The sequence below is a fragment of the Cucurbita pepo genome, chromosome LG11 (assembly GCF_002806865.2).
Source record: "Cucurbita pepo subsp. pepo cultivar mu-cu-16 chromosome LG11, ASM280686v2, whole genome shotgun sequence".
Taxonomy (NCBI): Eukaryota; Viridiplantae; Streptophyta; class Magnoliopsida; order Cucurbitales; family Cucurbitaceae; genus Cucurbita; species Cucurbita pepo.
In genome coordinates, this window is record NC_036648.1 from 8,420,177 (window position 1) to 8,440,068 (window position 19,892).

Genomic DNA, 19,892 nt, shown 5'->3' on the forward strand with positions numbered 1-19,892 from the left:
TGATTATGTAATGAGTTGTTTCACGATTCTTCAAAATCTTTACAGTAAGATCAATTATGTGTGCAAAATCTTTGTGTGGATCTAACTATGATCATAGATGAATATATTGGAATAGCTGAAAACATGTGTCGAGTAAAGGTGAGGGAAGCATGAATTTCTGCGACGTTTTGTGAGATCCTACCTCGGTTGGGGAGGAGAACGAAACATTCGTTACAAGGGTGTGAAAATCTCTCGTAACAGACGCGTTTTGAAAATCTTTAGGGAACCCTGAAAAGGAAGATCCAAACAAGACAATATTTGATAGCGACGGGCTTGAGTTGTCACACTAGACACAATGTTACCTAAGAAAAGTCATGTTATAAAACAGAGAACTGTCTTATTACCCACTTCAGATCTGACCTCTCCAACCATTTATGCGTCAGAGAGACGGTATCCTAGTTCATGCAAAAGCCATTTATAAATCACATGCTGAAACAAGGTGAAATCAACAAGGTGAAATCAAAGAACATTACTTAAATGCTACTACAGGTGGAGAAGCGTTTCGTAGGGGAGAGATTCAACAAGTACAATGCTAAAACGCATCGTCTCCGACCATAATGAAACTATGTGACTACCTAGGAGAGATTCAACAAGTACAATGCTAAAACGCATCGTCTCCGACCATAATGAAACTATGTGACTACCTAATCCTCATCAACCGCCTTCCCACACGAACAAGGCTAATCTAGATAGGAAAGGAAATCGAGCCAACCCCACGTGTGATTGAACTCGAAACAAAAATAATACAACATTTTAAGCAGATAACCATCAAAACTTCAACCAAAATGGCTCAAAGTTAGAGANTTTATGCTCAAAATGGACAATATCATACTATTGTGAAGGTTCGTGATTCCTAACATAACATGCTTCTTGAAGTGTGCTTCCCGTAAGGGCATCCCGGATTACCGTTTAGCGACTTATACAGCCTAAGACAGGAATGATCATTTCAGTATATAGTTTTGATTGCTGACCTTTTTGAGTTCAACCTTAGGTGGTGGTCCTTCATAATAGAAGTTGGGCACTGGTTTTGCTTTGATCACTAATCCCTTCCTAAGCTGCTTGATTGCTGCTTCTTGCTCTTCCTGAAACCATTTTAAAGCAGTAAATCAAAGACGAAACCAAGATGATCGTTCGATGATTACGCGAATGCCATCCGAAAGTACCTTAATTCGGGCTTCGTATTGGATTCTCTCTGCCTCCATGGCTTTTTGTTTCTCCTCCAACTTATTATAGTACTGCACAAAAAATATAATTTCATAAGCAAACAGATAATCACGATGNTAAAGCAAAACCAGTAGAACTTATGCTCAAAGTGGACAATATCATACCATTGTGAAGGTTCGTGATTCCTAACATAACANATCAATAGAATTCTCAAGTGTCGAACAAAGAAGCTGCGAGCCTCAAAGGTGTAGTTAAAAGTGACTCAAGTGTCGAAAAGGGGTGTAATTTGTTCAAGGGCTCCAGAAAAGGAGTTAAGCCTCGATTAAGGGGAGGCTGTTCGAGGGCTCCACAGAACCTCAATGGAGGCTTTATGATGTACCTTGTTCGAAGGGAGGATTCTTGGGAGAGGAGTTCCACATTGGTTAATTAAGGGAAAAATCATGGGTTTATAAGTACGAATACTATGAGGCCTTTTGGAGAAACCAAAAGCAAAGCCACGAGAGCTTATGCTCAAAGTGAACAATATCATACCATTGTGGAGAGTCGTGGTTCCTAATATGGTATCAAAGTCATGCTCTTAACTTAGCAACGTCAATAGAATCCTCAAGTTCGAACAAAGAAGTTGTGAGTCTCGAAGATGTAGTCAAAGGTGACTCAAGTGTCAAACAAATGATGTACTTTGTTCAAGGGCTCCAGAGAGGGAGTCGAGCCTCGATTAAGGGGAAGTTGTTCAAAGGCTCCACAGACCTCAAAGGGAGGATTGTTGGAAGATGAGTCTCACATTGGCTAATTAAGGGGAAGATCACGGGTTTATAAGTATGAATACTATCTCCATTGATATGAGACCTTTCGGGGAAACCAAAAGCAAACCCACGAGAGTTTATGCTCAAAATGGACAATATCATNAAGGAGCTTGAACAACGGTTTTTGAAGGAGCCTGAACAATGGTTTTCGAAGGAGCCTGAACAACAGTTTTCGGAGGAGGCTCAACAATGGTTTTTAGAGGAGCTTGAACAACGGTTTTGGAAGGAGCCTGAACAACGGTTTTGGAAGGAGCCTCAACAATGGTTTTCAAAGGAGTATGAACAACGGTTTTTGAAGGAGCCTGAACAACAATTTTTGAAGGAGGCTCAACAACGGTTTTTGGAGGAGCCTCAACAATGGTTTTCAGAGGAGCCTGAACAACGGTTTTTGAAGGAGTCTGAACAATGGTTTTCGGAGGAGGCTCAACAACGGTTTTTGGAGGAGGCTCAACAATGGTTTTTAGAGGAGCCTGAACAACGGTTTTTGAAGGAGGCTCAACAATGGTTTTTGGAGGAGGCTCAACAACGGTTTTTGGAGGAGGCTCAACAACGGTTTTCAGAGGAGCCTGAACAACGGTTTTCGGAGGAGGCTCAACAACGGTTTTCGGAGGAGGCTCAACAACGGTTGTCGGAGAAGGCTCCACAACGATTTTTGGGGGAGCCTCAACAACGGTCTTCAGGGGAGCCTCAACATCGGTTTTCGGGGAAGCCTCAACATCGGTTTTTGGGGAAACCTNGAAGCTCAACAAAGATTTTTGTAGGAGCCTGAACAACGGTTTTCGGAGGAGGCTCAATAACGATTTTCGGAGGAGGCTCAACAACGATTTTTGTAGGAGCCTGAACAACGGTTTTCGGAGGAGGCTCAACAACGGTTGTCGGAGAAGGCTCCACAACGATTTTTGGGGGAGCCTCAACAACGGTTTTCAGGGGAGCCTCAACATCGGTTTTCGGGGAAGCCTCAACATCGGTTTTTGGGGAAACCTCAACAATAGTTTTTGGACCAGCCTCAACAACGGTTTTCAAGGGAGCCTCAACAACGGTTTTCGGGGGAGCCTCAACAATGGTTGTTGGGGGAGCCTCAACAACGGGNACTGTCGGGGCAGCCTCAACAACGGTTTTCAAGGGAGCCTCAACAACGGTTTTCGGGGGAGCCTCAACAATGGTTGTTGGGGGAGCCTCAACAACGGGTGTCGGGGGAGCCTCAACAACGGGTGTCGGGGGAGCCTCAACAACGGGTTTCGGGGAAGCCTCAACAACGGTTTTGGGAGAAGCCTCAACAACAGTTGTCGTAGAAGCCCNTGGGAGCCTCAACAACGGGTGTCGGGGAAGCCTCAACAACGGTTTTCGAAGAAGCCTCAACAACGGTTTTGGGAGAAGCCTCAACGACGGTTTTGGGAGAAGCCTCAACAACAGTTGTCGTAGAAGCCCCAACAACAGTTGTCGAAGAAGCCTCAACAACGGTTTTTGGAGAAGGCTTGGTCTCAATAGTTTGTGAGCTCATTGCTGCTTTTTCCCTAGCCTGCACGGTTGGTTGCTGAGCCTTGTGGTTTACTCGCACAATTCTTGGACTAACAGCTATAGCCCTGGGCGAGATAGACTTATTAAAGTCACTAATTTTCTGTGCAACAGTCCTCTCCGCCTTCTTCTCCACGGACACGAGCACCGGCGCAGGTGCAAACACAGAGCTAGACACACTGGCATCAAGGTTAGAGCTTCTGATTCCTACACCATTGTTCTCCTTTTCTTGATAACTTTCGACAACCGAATTCTCCTCGCTTCCGAGTTCCTCCGAATCAATAACTTTGGGGGAAACAAGGACTTTGTCATGAGAAACACCATTTAAAACCACAACAGAACCATTTGGCTTCTCCATTACACCATCAATTTCCCTACCCATGACCCTGCACCAAACACACCAACAACATCACAATCAAATCCTTAAAAACAAACAAAAAAACATCCTAAGTTATCTAATCCATTGTTTGCAAGGAAAACGTGAAGAACAAATGCAAGAACACTTCAAAAGTTTGAATTGACCCACCAAATCAAAAGGGTCCATAAAGAACATACACAAGAATCCCCACAAACACATGCAGAGATTCAAACCCATTTTCGCAAGAATCAAAACAACGAACATAAACAGAGATTTGAGAGACTCAAAACTGTGCATCAAGAACAGGGGAAGCCATTTTTCAGCCATTAGAGAGCTCAAAACACAGAAAGAAGAAGAACCCACCTTGAAAAACCAGCTCCCCTGCCGATCTGACAAGATTTCCCTGGCTCCCCGACCTGTTCCTCCCTCCCCTTCCCCTTCTAAAACGAAACAAATGAGAGAAAAAAAATTGAAAATGGGGTTTGTTTGTTTGGTTGTTTTTTTTTTTTTTTTCCTTCCCTTATTTAGTTTTCCTTTTTAGAAATCAATGTTAGCGGTTTTCCTTTTTGTTAGCGTAATGAACGGAAAAGAAAGCACAATTCCAACAACAGAAAATGAAGGCTTTTTATCGCTGTTTTGTTTTGCTGTTTGGTTGGACGGTTTATTGCTAATTTGCTTGCTCATTTATAGATTATAAACCAAATATCACCCTTTATTTATTTATTTTTAGGATAAATTCGAAAAATTAGTGGAGCCAAAAACACACAAAAAGACAAAAAATAAAAAATAAATNCATTAACGATGTCGAATTTTGCCACGTCATCGTGTTTGAGAGAAGATTGAAGATCCTCAACTCGCGTTTAAATACATTATAATTTTGGTTTAAGATAATTTATTAAATAAAGTCCCAATAATTTTTTTAATATATATTTAGTTCAGATAGTTGGTGGAGGAAAGTCACACGTCCCCTAATTTAGGGAATGATCATGAGTCTTTAATTAAATAATATTATCTCCATTAATTCGAGGTCTTTTGAAAAAATTCAAACCAAAACCATGAGAGCTTCTACTCGAAGTAGACAATATGATACCATTGTAGCCGAGTCGTGTTCGTCTAATATGACATCAGAGTCATGCCCTAAACTTAGTCAGACCAATAAAATCTTCAAATGTCGAAAGGACTCTAAAAGAAAAGGAGTCGAGGCCAATAGAATCCTCAAATGTCGAACAAATGACTCCAAAAGAAAAGGAGTCGAGTCGACGACTCCTCAAAGGCATAGTAAAAATGACTAAAACTCCAAAAGAAAAGAAGTCGAGCCTTAATTAAGGGAAGACATACTTTGTTCGAGAGAGGTGTTGGTGGATGAAAGTCCCACATCGGCTATCTCAAAGCAAAGCCATGAGAGCTTATGTTCAAAGTGGATATTATCATACTATTGTGGAGAGTCGTGTTCGTCTAACAAACATAATTAATCTCGTGACTCTGACATTCTTATAACCGTCTTATAATTTTTTTAAGAGGTCACCCAACATAAAATTACTTCAAATAAAACACGTTTAATTTTGGAATTTTTATGGTTGAGTTTTTGCCATCTCAAGTTTTTTAGTCCCATCAAGCCCTCCTCTCTCGGGTCTAGCCCTCTTACTCCACTCGTTATCGTATAAACGAGCATTAGAGCGAGCCAAACAAGCCTTCAATTAAGAGTAAACAAGAAAATCACAACAGATAAAATAGAAAATAATTATAAGTATTGATTAATCATTCTTTTACTCAAAGTTAATTTCTAATTATNAAGTCACACGTCCCCTAGAGAATGATTATGGGTCTTTAATTAAATAATACTATCTCCATTGGTATGAGGTTTTTTTTGAGGAAATTCAAAGCAAAACCATGAGAGCTTATACTCGAAGTGGACAATATGATACCATTGTAGCCGAGTCGTGTTCGTCTAATATGGCATCAGAGTCATGCCCTAAACTTAGTCAAACCAATAGAATCCTCAAATGTCGAACAAATGACTCCAAAAGAAAAGGAGTCGAGGCCAATAGAATCCTCAAATGTCGAACAAAGGACTCCAAAAGAAAAGGAGTCGAGTCGACGACTCCTCAAAGGCATAGTAAAAATGACTAAAACTCCAAAAGAAAAGGAGTCGAGCCTTAATTAAGGGAAGACATACTTTGTTCGAGAGAGGTGTTGGTGGATGAAAGTCCCACATCGGCTATCTCAAAGCAAAGCCATGAGAGCTTATGTTCAAAGTGGATATTATCATACTATTGTGGAGAGTCGTGTTCGTCTAACAAACATAATTAATCTCGTGACTCTGACATTCTTATAACCGTCTTATAATTTTTTTAAGAGGTCACCCAACATAAAATTACTTCAAATAAAACACGTTTAATTTTGGAATTTTTATGGTTGAGTTTTTGCCATCTCAAGTTTTTTAGTCCCATCAAGCCCTCCTCTCTCGGGTCTAGCCCTCTTACTCCACTCGTTATCGTATAAACGAGCATTAGAGCGAGCCAAACAAGCCTTCAATTAAGAGTAAACAAGAAAATCACAACAGATAAAATAGAAAATAATTATAAGTATTGATTAATCATTCTTTTACTCAAAGTTAATTTCTAATTATCTCCCACCAAATTAAAACCCTTAATTAACACACAAACACAAGCATCTTTTGGAAAGTCTCTTTTGCAATGAAATAATAATGGACCCATTGGTGGGTGTGATGGCTTTGTTTGGGATTTCATCATTTTAATTGACCGAGTAATTATCAGGGTTACTTTCAATCGAACGTTATCAGGGTTACTTTCAATCGAACGTGGTATCAATTTATTCATGTATCTCTTTTTGACTCGAGTGTCACAAGAGATAATGGTTCGATTCGACATAAATTTCAATTTATATCAATAAGATCAAATAGAGTGAAGATATTTTCCCAGATTAAAAGATACATTGTCATATATATTTGAAATTCATTTAATTTTTTTGAAAAAAAGCGAAACAATCCCGCCCACAACATAATATATTTGGAACGATCTTGATGTGATTAAACAACATAAATCATTTTCTATAGAAAATGTGATGCATAATCAAAATATTCTCTTTTCATTATTTATCGTCGGTCGTGATGGTCTGCCTCATAGTGTACTAAGAAAATTTTATAAATTTTAGTTCGTGAGACTAAAAAAGTCTAGTTCTATTTAAAAAAAAAAAATGTTTTTCAAAATAAAAAGGGTAGATTCGTAATATTACCTTTTTAGATCCACTTAACTCGTATTCATGGTATTCAATGATTTTGAAAAGATAAATGGCAGTGTAACATAAAGAAAACGTGTTGAAAGATGGTCAACTTTTGAGGGAGGGAAAGCGTTTCAATAAGAGCCCTATTTCCCTCGTTGCGACCTCAGTATTAAAATAAAAGCACAAAGAAATTGTTTGATAAGTTGTCGGGTGTAGCACACTACATGTTAGGCACAGATGAATCGAGATAGAAGTTGGTGGATATGTAACACCACATGAATAAACCAGTACTACATTTAAATAAAAATGGTCCAAGATGTTTAAAGGATTGATAATTACATTTAGAAATATTTAAAGCATTTTTATTGAGAAATCGAAATTTTAAATTAAATATTATATTAATAAAAATATCCATACACTCTGTAATTTATCTAAAAAATTATTTAGTTTTTTTTGGAGTTTCAATAATATTTGACGTAAAATATACCTTTTTAAAAAATACTCCAATTTTTTTAAAAATATTAAAATATTTTAGATTAAATTTTAAAAATAGCATTAATATCTTTATTTATTTTTTCAACATATTATTAATTTATATTTGAGATAAAATATTAAGTAGAGAGAGAGAGAGAGGGAAAGGGTAATTTGGGTAATGGAAAAATAGGCGAAAGAACTTGAGAATCTGTGAAAAATAACTGCCTTTACAAATACTGTGGCTTTTGACCATCTCTTATTCCGGAGATAACGGTTTAAACAAAACTAACATCCATATTCACCGTCCAATAAACCATCGCCACGTGTCACTTTCCCGCTCTCTCCCCCCCCTCCTATAAAATCATGCCTCTTAACAACTTGCAGCTAGTTTCCCGAAGGCTGAGCCCCTCTTCAATTTTCCCGCCCCTTCGAATTTTCCCGAGAAAATTCCGAGAAAAGAAAATCCTCTCTGTTTCTTTGATCTGTGTGAGAGCGAGAGAGTTAGAAGTGTGAAGAACAACTGAAGCAATGGCGACGATGGCAGTTTCGGGAGCCACAGCCGCAGCCACCCCCACACCCGCGGCCGCCGCCACTGAAACACAGAAGAAGAACAGAATCCAGGTTTCCAACACCAAGAAACCCCTCTTCTTCTACGTTAATCTTGCTAAGGTATATATATACTAATCCTTCTTCTTTCGTTTGATTTTAATCACTGAGAATTCTGATTTTGTTCTGTTCTTGTTTCGTTCTCAAGAAATGGAATCGAAAATATATAATGTAAGAACGATCCATCAATCTGTGTTCTTCTTTTTGTGATCTGAACAAATTTACTGTTGATGATTGTTGGGATGGAGTTTGGCTAATTTAGGAAATGATCATAGGTTTAATTAAGCCTTTTGGGGAAACCAAAAGTCACGAGAACTCATGTTCAAAGTGGACAATATCATACTACTGTAGAGATTCGTGATTCCTAACATGATATAAGAGTCATGTCAAAGTAGATAATATCATACCATTGTGGAGAGTCTTGATTTTTAACATGGTATAAGAGTCATGTCAAAGTGGGTAATATCGTACTTTTGTGGAGAGTCATGATTTCTAACAGGGTATAAGAGTCATGTCAAAGTAGATAATATCACTCTATTGTGGAGAGTCGTGATTCCTAACATAGTATTAGAGTCATGCTCTTAACTTAGTTATGTTAATAGAATTTTCAAGCGTTGTATAATGAAGTTGTGAGCCTCGAAAATGTAGCCAAAAGTGACTCTCGAACAAAGGGTGTACTTTGTTCGAGGACTCCAGAAAAGGAGTTGAGCCTTGATTAACAGGAGGCTGTTCAAGGACTCCATAGGACTCGAGGGAGGCTCTATAGTGTACTTTGTTTGAGGTGATGATTGTTGAGAGGGGTTATGCTTCATACGAGGCCTTTTGGATAAACCAAAAGCAAAGTCATGAGAACTTTCATAATCATCCGATTTTGATTTTTCTATGTTGTTTGGTTGCTTTTGGTGACAACGAGTTTTTTACGTAATTGTTCTGATTCTTGATTCAGAGGTACATTCAACAACACAATGAGGTGGAGCTTTCTGCCTTGGGAATGGGTACTGTTTTAATTTTCCTCTTATCGATATACATTGTTCTTGACGAATCATATCTGATAAACTTTTGGTTTTCTTGCATCGAATCCTTCGAATTGTTACAGCAATCACTACGGTTGTCACAATTGCAGAGATTCTAAAGAATAATGGACTGGCTACAGAGAAGAGTAATTCTTTTTCTTCATCTTTAACACTAATTTTTGTTGGTAATATAAAATGGTGATGATTATTGATATTCGTATGGTTTTGCTATGAAATAGAAGTTTTGACTTCCACCGTGGGCATGAAAGATGAAAACAAAGGCCGTTTGGTTCAGAAAGCCAAGGTTGGTTCATTTGCGAATTTTTATCAAATTTTCTCGTTTTGACATCAAATTGCTCTGTTTTGTGATAGATTGAGATAGTTCTGGGGAAGTCGGAGAAATTTGATTCTCTGATGACTGCGGCTACGGCAGTACCAGAGGCGGCGGCGGCGACAACAGCGGTGGCGGCAGCGACGGCGACGGCGACGGCGGCTCCTGCTGCTGCTGAAGAGAAAAAAGAAGAGGAAAGCAAGGAGGAGCAGTAGGGGGAGGAGGAGAGGTGAATTTGAATGTTACATTGTTGTAGTTTAAGAATCACATTGCAATGTTATAGGATAGGTTGTTTTCTTCTTTTTTTCTTGAACGGTCACGTTTATGAATGACATGTTTAGTGTCGTAATCCATTGTGTGATGAAGTGGATTGTGCTCCCGATCAAGTCATCTGCTCTTCTCATAGTATGGTTGTGACCATGTCATTACCCAAAAAAATTCCAGTTTTTTCTTTGTCTACTGTGTTGAGACATTGCATTTGGTTGGTACTTCTCTGTTGAATCTAATGAAGTAAATCTCTTATACTTCTTTTGAAAAGTTCCTATTCATTTTTTTTTTCATTTTTTCAATGAATTTAGTTTTTAATATTAATTATAGAAATGTTTTGATTATTTGTGTAATTAAGATATGAATTCATCGTTGTAGAATATTATTTGGACAATTTCGTCATCTCCTTCGTTGGAATTCCATCTTAAGGTTTTGATTCGGAAAATTTTCTATTATTCATGTATCATTGATCGGTAGGGGGATTTTCATCTCTTGTCCATTCTGTACCATAAAAATTCGAAATAGAAAAACTATATCCAAGAAAGGTATAACCATTTCCAGTGTTATTTGATTTAATACATTGTGGTCAGTAACATTGTTGAATCAGTACGGTAAGAGAGGGATTCAAACCCTCTCGACCATCTTCTCAATGTCTTGGTTATTCACGTGAAATGGGTATGTAACTTAAGAAATGGAGCATTTCTCAATGTCTCGGTTATTCACGTGAAGCAGCAGGTGGTGTTTAGTAGGAAGGAAATTAAATAATTTTTTTTGTATATAAAGTTAGGGATGATTTAAATAAGACAACTTGTATCTTCGATTAATATATACATGATACCACATTTTTTATTTTAAATAAGAGAGGATTAAATACTTTTTTTATTCTTTATTTTTATAGAATTAAACAGTGTATTTTTAAATAATAATATTATATTAATAAAAATATATATCACTTGTTTAAAAAAAAAAAATCATGATTTATTCTTCATTTAAAATTATAATCTTAAGAAAATAATAAATACGTTTTGCATCTATATCCATTTCAATTGTATAACAATTTAGAATTTAATGGAAAAATATTATTAAATTTTAATAAAATTTCTTATAATATAAATGGATGAACGAATTATAAACTAAAACTAGATAATTAAAATAAGAGAAAAAGATTTCTTACCTATAGTAAATTCAACATCAAATATGGATGGAATTGTCTCGTGACTAAGACTCAATTTTGGGGTCTGATCGGTACGAGTCAAGGGAATGACCCCGTGGGCCTCTGATTTCCATATAAAGGACATTGTCTCGTGGGGTCAGATTCTAATCGAAGAAAATGGCCCCTTGGCCTCTGATTTCCATGTAAAGGACACGACGTGCATAAATACCCTCTTTAACTTCTATTTTGATGGACTGAATGCCTTTCATAAGGAATCAGAGGAAGATTTGACGATTTTTTTCAGGAAACCTCCAACGAAAAATAGACACTATTCCTTCTTTTCTAGACTGTATTGTCTCATGACGGTCGCGAGAAGAAGAACCTGAATAGATAAGCGAAAGATGTCAAGAGAGTAATAATAAGAGACCAGGGTAATGGTAATGGTATTTTATGATTTAAAAAAAAAAATTAATTTTATAAAAAAAAAAAAAAAATTCTAATTTCTTAAATAGACAAACCTTATAATTAATGACTATATATTCATATAATAACTTTTTAAGTTCTTTTTTTATGGTTTCAATTAAATACGTAAATTTTATAAACAATAAAATTGGATAAAGAGGCAAAATAGTAAAAAGAAAAAAAAAAATTATAATTGTTATTAAGATAAAGACATTATATTTAATGTTTGAAAAAAAAAAGAAAAAAAATTATAAGATAAAATCCACCGGCTCTCTCTGCCCTTGTGGTCGCACGCTCTCTTCTCTCTTTCTCTTCCTCGCCAAATATCTAAAACCCTAGAAGCCAACATTCGAGTTTCCAGTTCGAATCACTCCATTTTCTCCTTCTTCTTGTAGCTCTCCTCGATTCTTCTGTAGGTATGGAAAACTAAGCTTGCTTGCTTTGTGAATTATATGTTTGGGGTTTGTTTTTACCCGTTGTTTTTGTATGTTCTTGTGCTTTGGTGTGTGTTCCGTTCGTTTATTCAGTTTTTCTTTTGCTTTAATCTTTGTGATGCGAATTACGGTATGTTGGTAATTCGTTTGGTTTGTTAGGTTTCTTTTGTACGTTCTTTTGTCAACTGGATTGCGATACTACCGTTGTTATCTACTTCTAGAAACCAAAAACTTAAGCTGGATGGTTCCCTGTTGGAACTCGAGTAATGCATTTCTTATCAGTCATATCGCATGTTAATAGGAGTTTAGGCCTGGGTATTTTTATTTTTTGTTATTGTTTTTGAAGCNTCTTCTAGAAACCAAAAACTTAAGCTGGATGGTTCCCTGTTGGAACTCGAGTAATGCATTTCTTATCACTCATATCGCATGTTAATAGGAGTTTTTAGGCCTGGGTATTTTTATTTTTTGTTATTGTTTTTGAAGCTTTATGCATTGTACTTCATCCGAATGAGAGCATTTTTTTAACTTTTTTTTTTTTTTTACTGAATATGGTAGTTTTTTGCAGTTTGATCTGTAAGAAACACATGGCTGATGTGGATCAGAGCTATGTGCATGTCGATGATCATGAAGTAGATGAGAATGAGCAGATATATGAGAATGTTCAGGTACAGGACACTACACTGGAACAGGATAATACACAGGAGCCAGAGAACTTGCACGAACTTCAGAATGAACACATACCAGCAACCTTAGAGTCTGATGAGCCAAAACAAGTGCATAATGAGGATCCTCTGGCTGTAGTAGGTGAGAAGAAGTGGCCCGGATGGCCAGGAGAGAGTGTTTTTCGAATGTTGGTTCCCGCACAAAAAGTTGGTAGTATAATTGGTCGCAAAGGTGAGTTTATCAAGAAAATAGTTGAGGAGACGAGAGCTCGGATTAAAATTCTTGACGGTCCTCCAGGAACAGCAGAGAGAGCGGTAAGTTTTCTCTCCTTCAGATAAAAACTCTTCTCTAATAATTTAGCTAGTGTTTTGGTATAAATTATTTGGATTTAGGAGGGATTCTGATGATTTAATATCAAATTAACGTGATCTATCCACTTTCATTCTATCGTTATGGATGTTGACACTTAACTAAAAATTATTGTCCTAGGTTTTCTTGTTTTTTCATATTCTCAGTATGTATTGCACCTTGCTTCAAGGTAGGGAAATATTGGGCATTGCATGGCTTGATTAGCCCAATCTACCTGAGCATCAAGTTTGGGTGGTTATTAACTTTTTTAGTCAATTGTTTAATCTCTTTTGTACTTTTGGTTTGGCATATTCAAGAACGTGATATTAGTTATATGGCTGTGTAATGATGGAAACATGACACTGAAGATCCCTAGGAAAATTTCAGACTATAAAGCGTGCGTGAAATGTTATCATTAATAATTTGATTAGAACTTGTACTAAAAGCCATTAAATCATTGACTAAAATAATATGAAGTTGGATAATGTTCTAAAATGCTTCTGAGTCGTGGAAAAAACATTTGATTATATTAAACCACTCGGCACACTTAAAATGTTATATGCTAACACTAGTGGGGAAGATTGAGCTCCATCGTAGAAGGATATCTGTGCTTCTACACCCCATCGATGGGTGTTAGACATGATTCTCTTTCAGCTTATAACTGCCAAAAAGGAAATGTCCAGAAACTAAGATTGTCCCTTTAAACATGTAAAAATGACATTATAAACAAAACAAAAAGGAATCTAAGACTAATCCAGGTAATCCCAAAATATGGATACAGTTGCCTTGATTGTTGTAACCAAAAAATGAATCTGTGCAGGTTGTTTAAGGCAACGATTCAATCTTCAATAGGATTCCATATTTGAAGAACCAAAGATCCAGATGTGGGGATCAGCATTCAAGATTACAAAGTTCTGAAAAGTTGATCTGAATTACACGTAGGCATCTGGAACTTTGTGTACCATGAAGCACTGCAATATCTCTGGTAACTTCAGATCTGAAGATTGAGCAAGATTTCGAACGGGATGATAAATGTGAAAAATGGGGAAAACATAATGATAAATGTTAAGAGTTAAAAAAATTTAGTAATTTTAGAGATGTTTATAGACGACTAAAGATATGCATAGATAAAATGGACACTAAAAGTGCCAATCAATATCAAATAGAAGTTATATATTTTTGCTTATGCTTCTATTGTGTCTTTGCCAATAACAACTGGGTCTATAATTGAACATCATAATACTGTGAAAACCTGAACTCTAACATAATTATATTATCAAATTTCTTGGAACGTAGAAAGCTGGTTCCATNAAATAACTTCCATGTTCAAAAGTGGCTTACAAATTTCAACACTTGCTGCACGGTTCTTTTGATCCNTCCATGTTCAAAAATGGCTTACAAATTTCAACACTTGCTGCACGGTTCTTTTGATCCGTTATCTTCATATATATTTGCAGCCTCTAAGAGGTGTCTTACATGATGTATTGGAGGAAGAAATCACTCACTGTTTTGGTCCTTGCCTCATCAGATATATAGATTGGTGGACTATCTTTGAATTGTTTGATCTGCCTGATAGTTTTGACAACTTTATTATTTTAGTTGCAAGGTGCTCAAAATTCAACTAAGAGGTTAGGAAGGTTTGACGAGTAAGGGTTTGGGCATCTTGTGGGAGATCTGAATGAAAACTAATATGAGAAGCTTTTGAAGGCCACTGGTGTGCATGTATTGCGTGTACACTTTGTGGCATCCTTATTGTCCTAACTTGCAGATAAATGTAATTTTTCATTGTAGACCAACCAAATTGGAAGAGGGGCTCTTTTTTATTACATCCATTTCTTTCTTTGATTGGACGCACATCAGGATCCATAGTGCATTTAGCATTTGGTACATGTGGAAGTTTGTGCAAATAAACTTAAGTGCCTTGAATTGTGAAATTGTAGAAGTTTTGGCATGTTATTAGTTATTTTCTAATTGATGTTATGGACTAATTGTCTTTTCATTAGTTGGGAATTTCATGTGTTTTCCCTTGTCGTGAAGCTCAATTGCTGTCTCTGAAGTGTGATGGAGTATTTTTGCTTTCTAATTCTTTTACGAGTGTTTGTCTCTGTTGAGCGGAGAATTTCAGTTTCTTTTGCTTCTTACTACCATGATTTTCCCCTTGTTGTAGTTGGTCAATTTGTGATGAAATTTTTTAGTTCTGACTTGAAGGTATGCTTCATTTTTAAATAGGTAATGGTGTCTGCAAAGGAGGAACCCGATTCTGCTTTTCCTCCTGCGGTGGATGGGCTTCTGAGGGTTCATAAACGCATTGTTGATGGTTTGGAGGGCGATAATGCTCACACTCCCAACATGGGTGGTAAAGTCTCAACGAGACTGTTAGTGGCAGCTTCACAAGCAGGAAGTTTAATTGGGAAGCAAGGAGGGACTGTTAAATCCATTCAAGAAGAGTCAAATTGTATTGTTAGAGTTCTTGGAACAGGTGAACTTCGATGGATGCCATTTGATTCTCTGCTTTAGTGTTCTTATGCCTGTCTATAAAAACATGTTTTTATTTTCTATGTATATCATTTGTTTCTGAATTGATAATTATATAGTTTTCCCTTTTTTAATCATCCATACTCTTGTCAACCGGAAATCACTGCAGAAGACTTGCCTGTTTTTGCTCTCCAAGACGATAGAGTTGTTGAAGTACTAGGCGATCCAACAAGTGTGCACAAGGCAGTGGAACTCATTGCTTCTCATCTTAGAAAGTTTCTGGTTGACCGAAGTATTATCCCAGTTTTTGAAATGAATGTGAGTATGAATTCCTACTGATTTTTTAACCATTTCCTTTTTTACAAGTAATGAAGTCTCCATATTCCTGTTCTCCCATCCAACCCAAACGTCCAAAAATCAGATGCAGATGACAAATCCACAGATGGAGCACATGCCGCCACCACAACACCAACCTTGGGGCCCGCCTCAAGGAATTCCTCCAAATGCTGGTGGTGGTCCTGGCTTTGGACCAAATCCTCAATACATGCCACCACCTCGTCAATTCGACAGTTATTATCCACCTGCTGATATGCCATCGGTTATGGATAAGCAACCCCATCATGGAATTTCTGCTTATGGAAGGGAAGCTCCTATGGGTGTTCATGCAGCATCAAATGCACAGTCAGTGCCGTCAATTGTCACACAGGTTGGGATAAGCCTTCGAACTCCTATATTTGAATGTGGCTTTGCAAAAGAATGTTTTTCAAAAGTATTCTAATGCGGTGCTTGTGTTACATCCTTGTTTCTATTTCTANCTTTTTGAATGTTTTTCAAAAGTAATTCTAATGCGGTGCTTGTGTTACATCCTTGTTTCTATTTCTATCCCATTTTTTCATTGTAAGGTAAGAAACATGTTAATGATGCCCATCATCTGAGTGAGTTCAGAAGTGTTCGCTCACCAAACACTTCCCATTTGGCCTAATCCCATGGTTCCTCAGATATCCATTTACTCATAGCTGGTGAATAGTTTAAGATATTCCTAATGGTTTTTGTGTTGAACTTGCAGACAACTCAACAAATGCAGATTCCATTATCTTTTGCTGATGCTGTTATTGGAACCGCCGGTGCTAGCATAAGCTACATTCGTCGTGCTAGTGGGGCAACTGTTACTATCCAAGAAACTAGGGGAGTCCCTGGGGAAATGACGGTAGAAATGAGTGGAACTGCTTCTCAAGTTCAAGCCGCCCAGCAGCTTATACAGGCAATTATTTTTTCTGGCTCTTTTCTGTTTTGCATCATCTTCAATATGAGGACTTTAGATATGATGTTAAGCTTGGATTTCTAGCTGTGTCGTAGTTCAGTCTGGCTGTGATCGATCAACTTGAAAATAACTTAATTTGAAGGGAACATGGATAGTTTTGAATGCAATCTATGAACATCCTTATTTAATTGTGTTGCAGAACTTTATGGCCGGTGCTGGAGCTTCAGCCCAGGCTCAAGCTGGGGGTTCGACAGACCAAGGCTACAATTCTTATGCTGGACATGGTTCGGTGTATGCGTCTCCACCTGCAAACCAGGCCCATGCTAGTCATGCTGGAGGGGGCTATGGCTCTGTGTACGGTACGAACTATGGGTACTAAGGCTCAGCCTTCATTCATACCCTCATCAATGTGTCAATCTGGTTGCGGTGAAACACTGGAAGTCCATCAGTACAAACATGTGTATCATGTAGCCTCCCTTTTAATAACTTTTTTTTTTTTTTTTTTTTTTTTTTTTTTTTTTTTTTTTTTTTTNAATTTATTTTTGTTTTTAAGTTTAAGAATATTTATAAAAATTTGAAGATATTTAAAGTAAAATATAAAATTTACAAATATTTTTATATTGAGTATGAACAATAGCGGAAGGAAATGATTTATACCATTAATATATTGAGAATGAATATATAAGAAAATAGGCTCTATATAAAAAATAATTAAGAAAATTGAGAATTTTGGAAATGAATAATTATTATGTTTTTAAATTAAAAAAATATTATATATATATATATTTATATATTATGTTTGTTTGGGTAGTCTNTAATGCACGTGTTTTAATGGGATATTTCTAGTTAATTTATTAATGTCGTAATCTTTTTTAAAGGTTATAAATATTTTTTAAACGACTTATTAATGTTATCCTCTATTTATTTTTTTAATCTAATTACAAATAAATTTTAAGAATATTTATGAAAATTAATATATTTATTCAATTCAAATTGTTATTTCCATGTTGCTTTTATTCATTTTAATTTTTTTGTTTTCGATTTTCACTATTTACCACCTTTATATTGACAATAGTGTATCGAAGTTAGTTATTAACGTTATCATCTATTTATTTTTTTAATCTAATTATAGATAAATTTATCTTTATTTTGAAATTAATGGTAAAGAATATTTTGATTTATTTTTCTTTTTAAGTTTAAAAATATTTATAAAAATTAATATATTTATTCAATCCAAATGGTTATTTTCATCTTGTTTTTATTCATTTTAATTCTTTTGTTTTCTCCATTGTAGTCGGTTTTCACTATTCACATTCATATTGACAACAGTGTATCAAACAAATATAATCCGATCGTGTATAAATGAAGCTAGTTATCTCCGTTTCAGGACCTTTGCTTTTCACGCACATGATGGTCTCATTGTATTNCAATAGCGGAAGGAAATGATTTATACCATTAATATATTGAGAATGAATATATAAGAAAATAGGCTCTATATAAAAAATAATTAAGAAAATTGAGAATTTTGGAAATGAATAATTATTATGTTTTTAAATTAAAAAAATATTATATATATATATATTTATATATTATGTTTGTTTGGGTAGTCTTGTTTGCACCCAATACTTTCCTACTCCTAACCGAATAACATATATATTTGAAACCCTGAATCCTTTTCTTTATTTTTCTCTTCACACCTTCCCTCTCTAATGGCGGCTCTTCTCGGAAACATGCAATTGACCATGGAGATTCTATCTTGGCTTCCACCCGAGACTCTGCTCCGTTTCAAGTCTGTTCACAAATCCTGGTATGCTCTAATCGACGATCCTCAATTCATATTAAAGCATTTTTCGAATTCTCTTCAACACAATCACATATTTCTGAAGCGTANCGATCCTCAATTCATATTAAAGCACTTTTCGAATTCTCTTCAACACAATCACATATTTCTGAAGCGTAATATGGAGATAGCCTCTGACAAAGATAAAGGTATGTTCTCCATTCTCAATTTTTCTCTTGATCCATACCCGTCCATTCTGGATATAGATTTATCAGACTATCAATATTCTCAACATTTTGAAATCCATGGCCATTCTCACGGTATAATCTGTGTTGCCGATGGTATTATTTCGAATGTTTTCCTTTGTAACCCAGCAACTAGAGAGTTTCGTAAACTTCCGCCGTCCATTTTTCCCGTTTGTACCATCACTGATGCCTCTCCCCGTCCTATTCGTTACGAGTTGATAATGCATGCCGTCGGATTTGGGTATGATGCAAATTCCAGGGATTTTAAAGTGGTTAGAATTGTGGATATTGTTGGACTCCGTCGTGGATATCCGGTTCGAAAAGCAGAAATTTACGAATTGAGCAAAGACAGATGGAGAGAAATTGAACCCCCTGTTCGTTACAGCGAGGTAAGTTCAATGGCTTCATTTGATATGTTCCACGAAGGAACATATTACTGGTGGTCATCGGAAGAAGATGAGGAGTTTATACAGTCGTTCAACATGAGTGATGAGGTTTTTGGCGAAATTCCATTACCAGAGAGTTTGAATATGGATAAGGTGGGTGAAATTCCGTTACAAGAGAGTTTGAATATGGATGAGGGGGAGGGGGAGGAGGAGGAGGAGTGGCCGGAGGGGCCGGAGGAGCCGAGGAAGATGTGGAGCATGGGAATTTTAAATGGATCGATAGTTGTGCTTGATTATCTATGGGGAGGAATTGATGAGAAAAGCTTCAATGTTTGGGAGATGAAAAAAGAGGAATCAGGGGTTTGGTGGTCAAAATTGTTTACGATTGGTCGTATTGGTGGAATTGAAAATCCATTGTTGTTTGTAAGTTCAGATGAACTTCTAATGGAGTCCAACAAAGGGCATGCGGTTTTGTACAACATTAAAACTCAGCATATCAAAGAGCTTCCAATNCAGGGCATGCGATTTTGTACAACATTAAAACTCAGCATATCAAAGAGCTTCCAATAAAAGGAGATGAAAACACCTTTGAAGCTACTTTTTTCGTGAAGAGTTTGTTCTCGGTCAAAGGAGGAAATAATAACAGAGTTTGTTCTCTTTCAAAGGACAAAATAATAATATGAAGAGTGGATGAATTTTAAGTCTGTTTTAAGTTTGTTTTAGAACATGAATTTTAAGTTTGTTTTAGGTAGGTGAATTTTAAGTTTGTTTTAGGTAGTGAATTTTACTATGAACCGTGAATTCCGTGAATTTTAAGTTTGTTCTGTGAATTCCGTGAATTTTAAGTTTGTTCTGTGAATTCCGTGAATTTT

General features: G+C 36.5%; 4 protein-coding genes across 8 annotated transcripts; 3 read left to right on the plus strand and 1 right to left on the minus strand.

Moving 5' to 3' along the window:
• Nucleotides 1-2,104: 2,104 nt before the first annotated feature.
• LOC111804824 (mucin-2-like) lies at nt 2,105-4,369 on the minus strand. Its single transcript, XM_023689622.1, has 5 exons — nt 4,243-4,369; nt 3,411-3,907; nt 3,097-3,304; nt 2,746-3,021; nt 2,105-2,618 (listed from the first exon to the last, which is right to left on the minus strand). Exons 2-5 carry the CDS (start codon nt 3,901-3,903, stop codon nt 2,105-2,107), a joined length of 1,491 nt encoding a protein of 496 aa, XP_023545390.1. The 5' UTR covers nt 3,904-3,907; nt 4,243-4,369.
• Nucleotides 4,370-8,035: 3,666 nt separating this feature from the next.
• On the plus strand, nt 8,036-12,129 carry LOC111804826 (uncharacterized protein At2g34160-like). The gene is made up of 6 exons (XM_023689623.1): nt 8,036-8,265; nt 9,149-9,197; nt 9,299-9,361; nt 9,455-9,519; nt 9,588-9,683; nt 12,022-12,129. Exons 1-6 carry the CDS (start codon nt 8,125-8,127, stop codon nt 12,127-12,129), a joined length of 522 nt encoding a protein of 173 aa, XP_023545391.1. The 5' UTR covers nt 8,036-8,124.
• Nucleotides 11,678-17,129, plus strand: LOC111805744 (flowering locus K homology domain-like). 3 transcript variants are annotated; one of them, XM_023690961.1, is made up of 7 exons: nt 11,678-11,844; nt 12,418-12,839; nt 15,103-15,352; nt 15,518-15,666; nt 15,770-16,054; nt 16,415-16,609; nt 16,809-16,988. In XM_023690961.1, exons 2-7 carry the CDS (start codon nt 12,447-12,449, stop codon nt 16,986-16,988), a joined length of 1,452 nt encoding a protein of 483 aa, XP_023546729.1. In that variant the 5' UTR covers nt 11,678-11,844; nt 12,418-12,446. The 3 variants fall into 3 exon arrangements, with proteins under 3 accessions (XP_023546729.1, XP_023546728.1, XP_023546731.1); XM_023690960.1 differs by having other exon boundaries at nt 12,428-12,839; XM_023690963.1 differs by lacking the exon at nt 11,678-11,844 and having other exon boundaries at nt 12,447-12,839; nt 16,809-17,129.
• Nucleotides 17,130-18,516: 1,387 nt separating this feature from the next.
• Nucleotides 18,517-19,868, plus strand: LOC111805840 (F-box/kelch-repeat protein At3g06240-like). 3 transcript variants are annotated; one of them, XM_023691087.1, is made up of 3 exons: nt 18,517-18,598; nt 18,764-19,500; nt 19,557-19,868. In XM_023691087.1, exons 1-3 carry the CDS (start codon nt 18,571-18,573, stop codon nt 19,701-19,703), a joined length of 912 nt encoding a protein of 303 aa, XP_023546855.1. In that variant the 5' UTR covers nt 18,517-18,570; the 3' UTR covers nt 19,704-19,868. The 3 variants fall into 3 exon arrangements, with proteins under 3 accessions (XP_023546855.1, XP_023546853.1, XP_023546854.1); XM_023691085.1 differs by having other exon boundaries at nt 18,519-19,500; XM_023691086.1 differs by having other exon boundaries at nt 18,519-19,477; nt 19,534-19,868.
• Nucleotides 19,869-19,892: the final 24 nt, after the last annotated feature.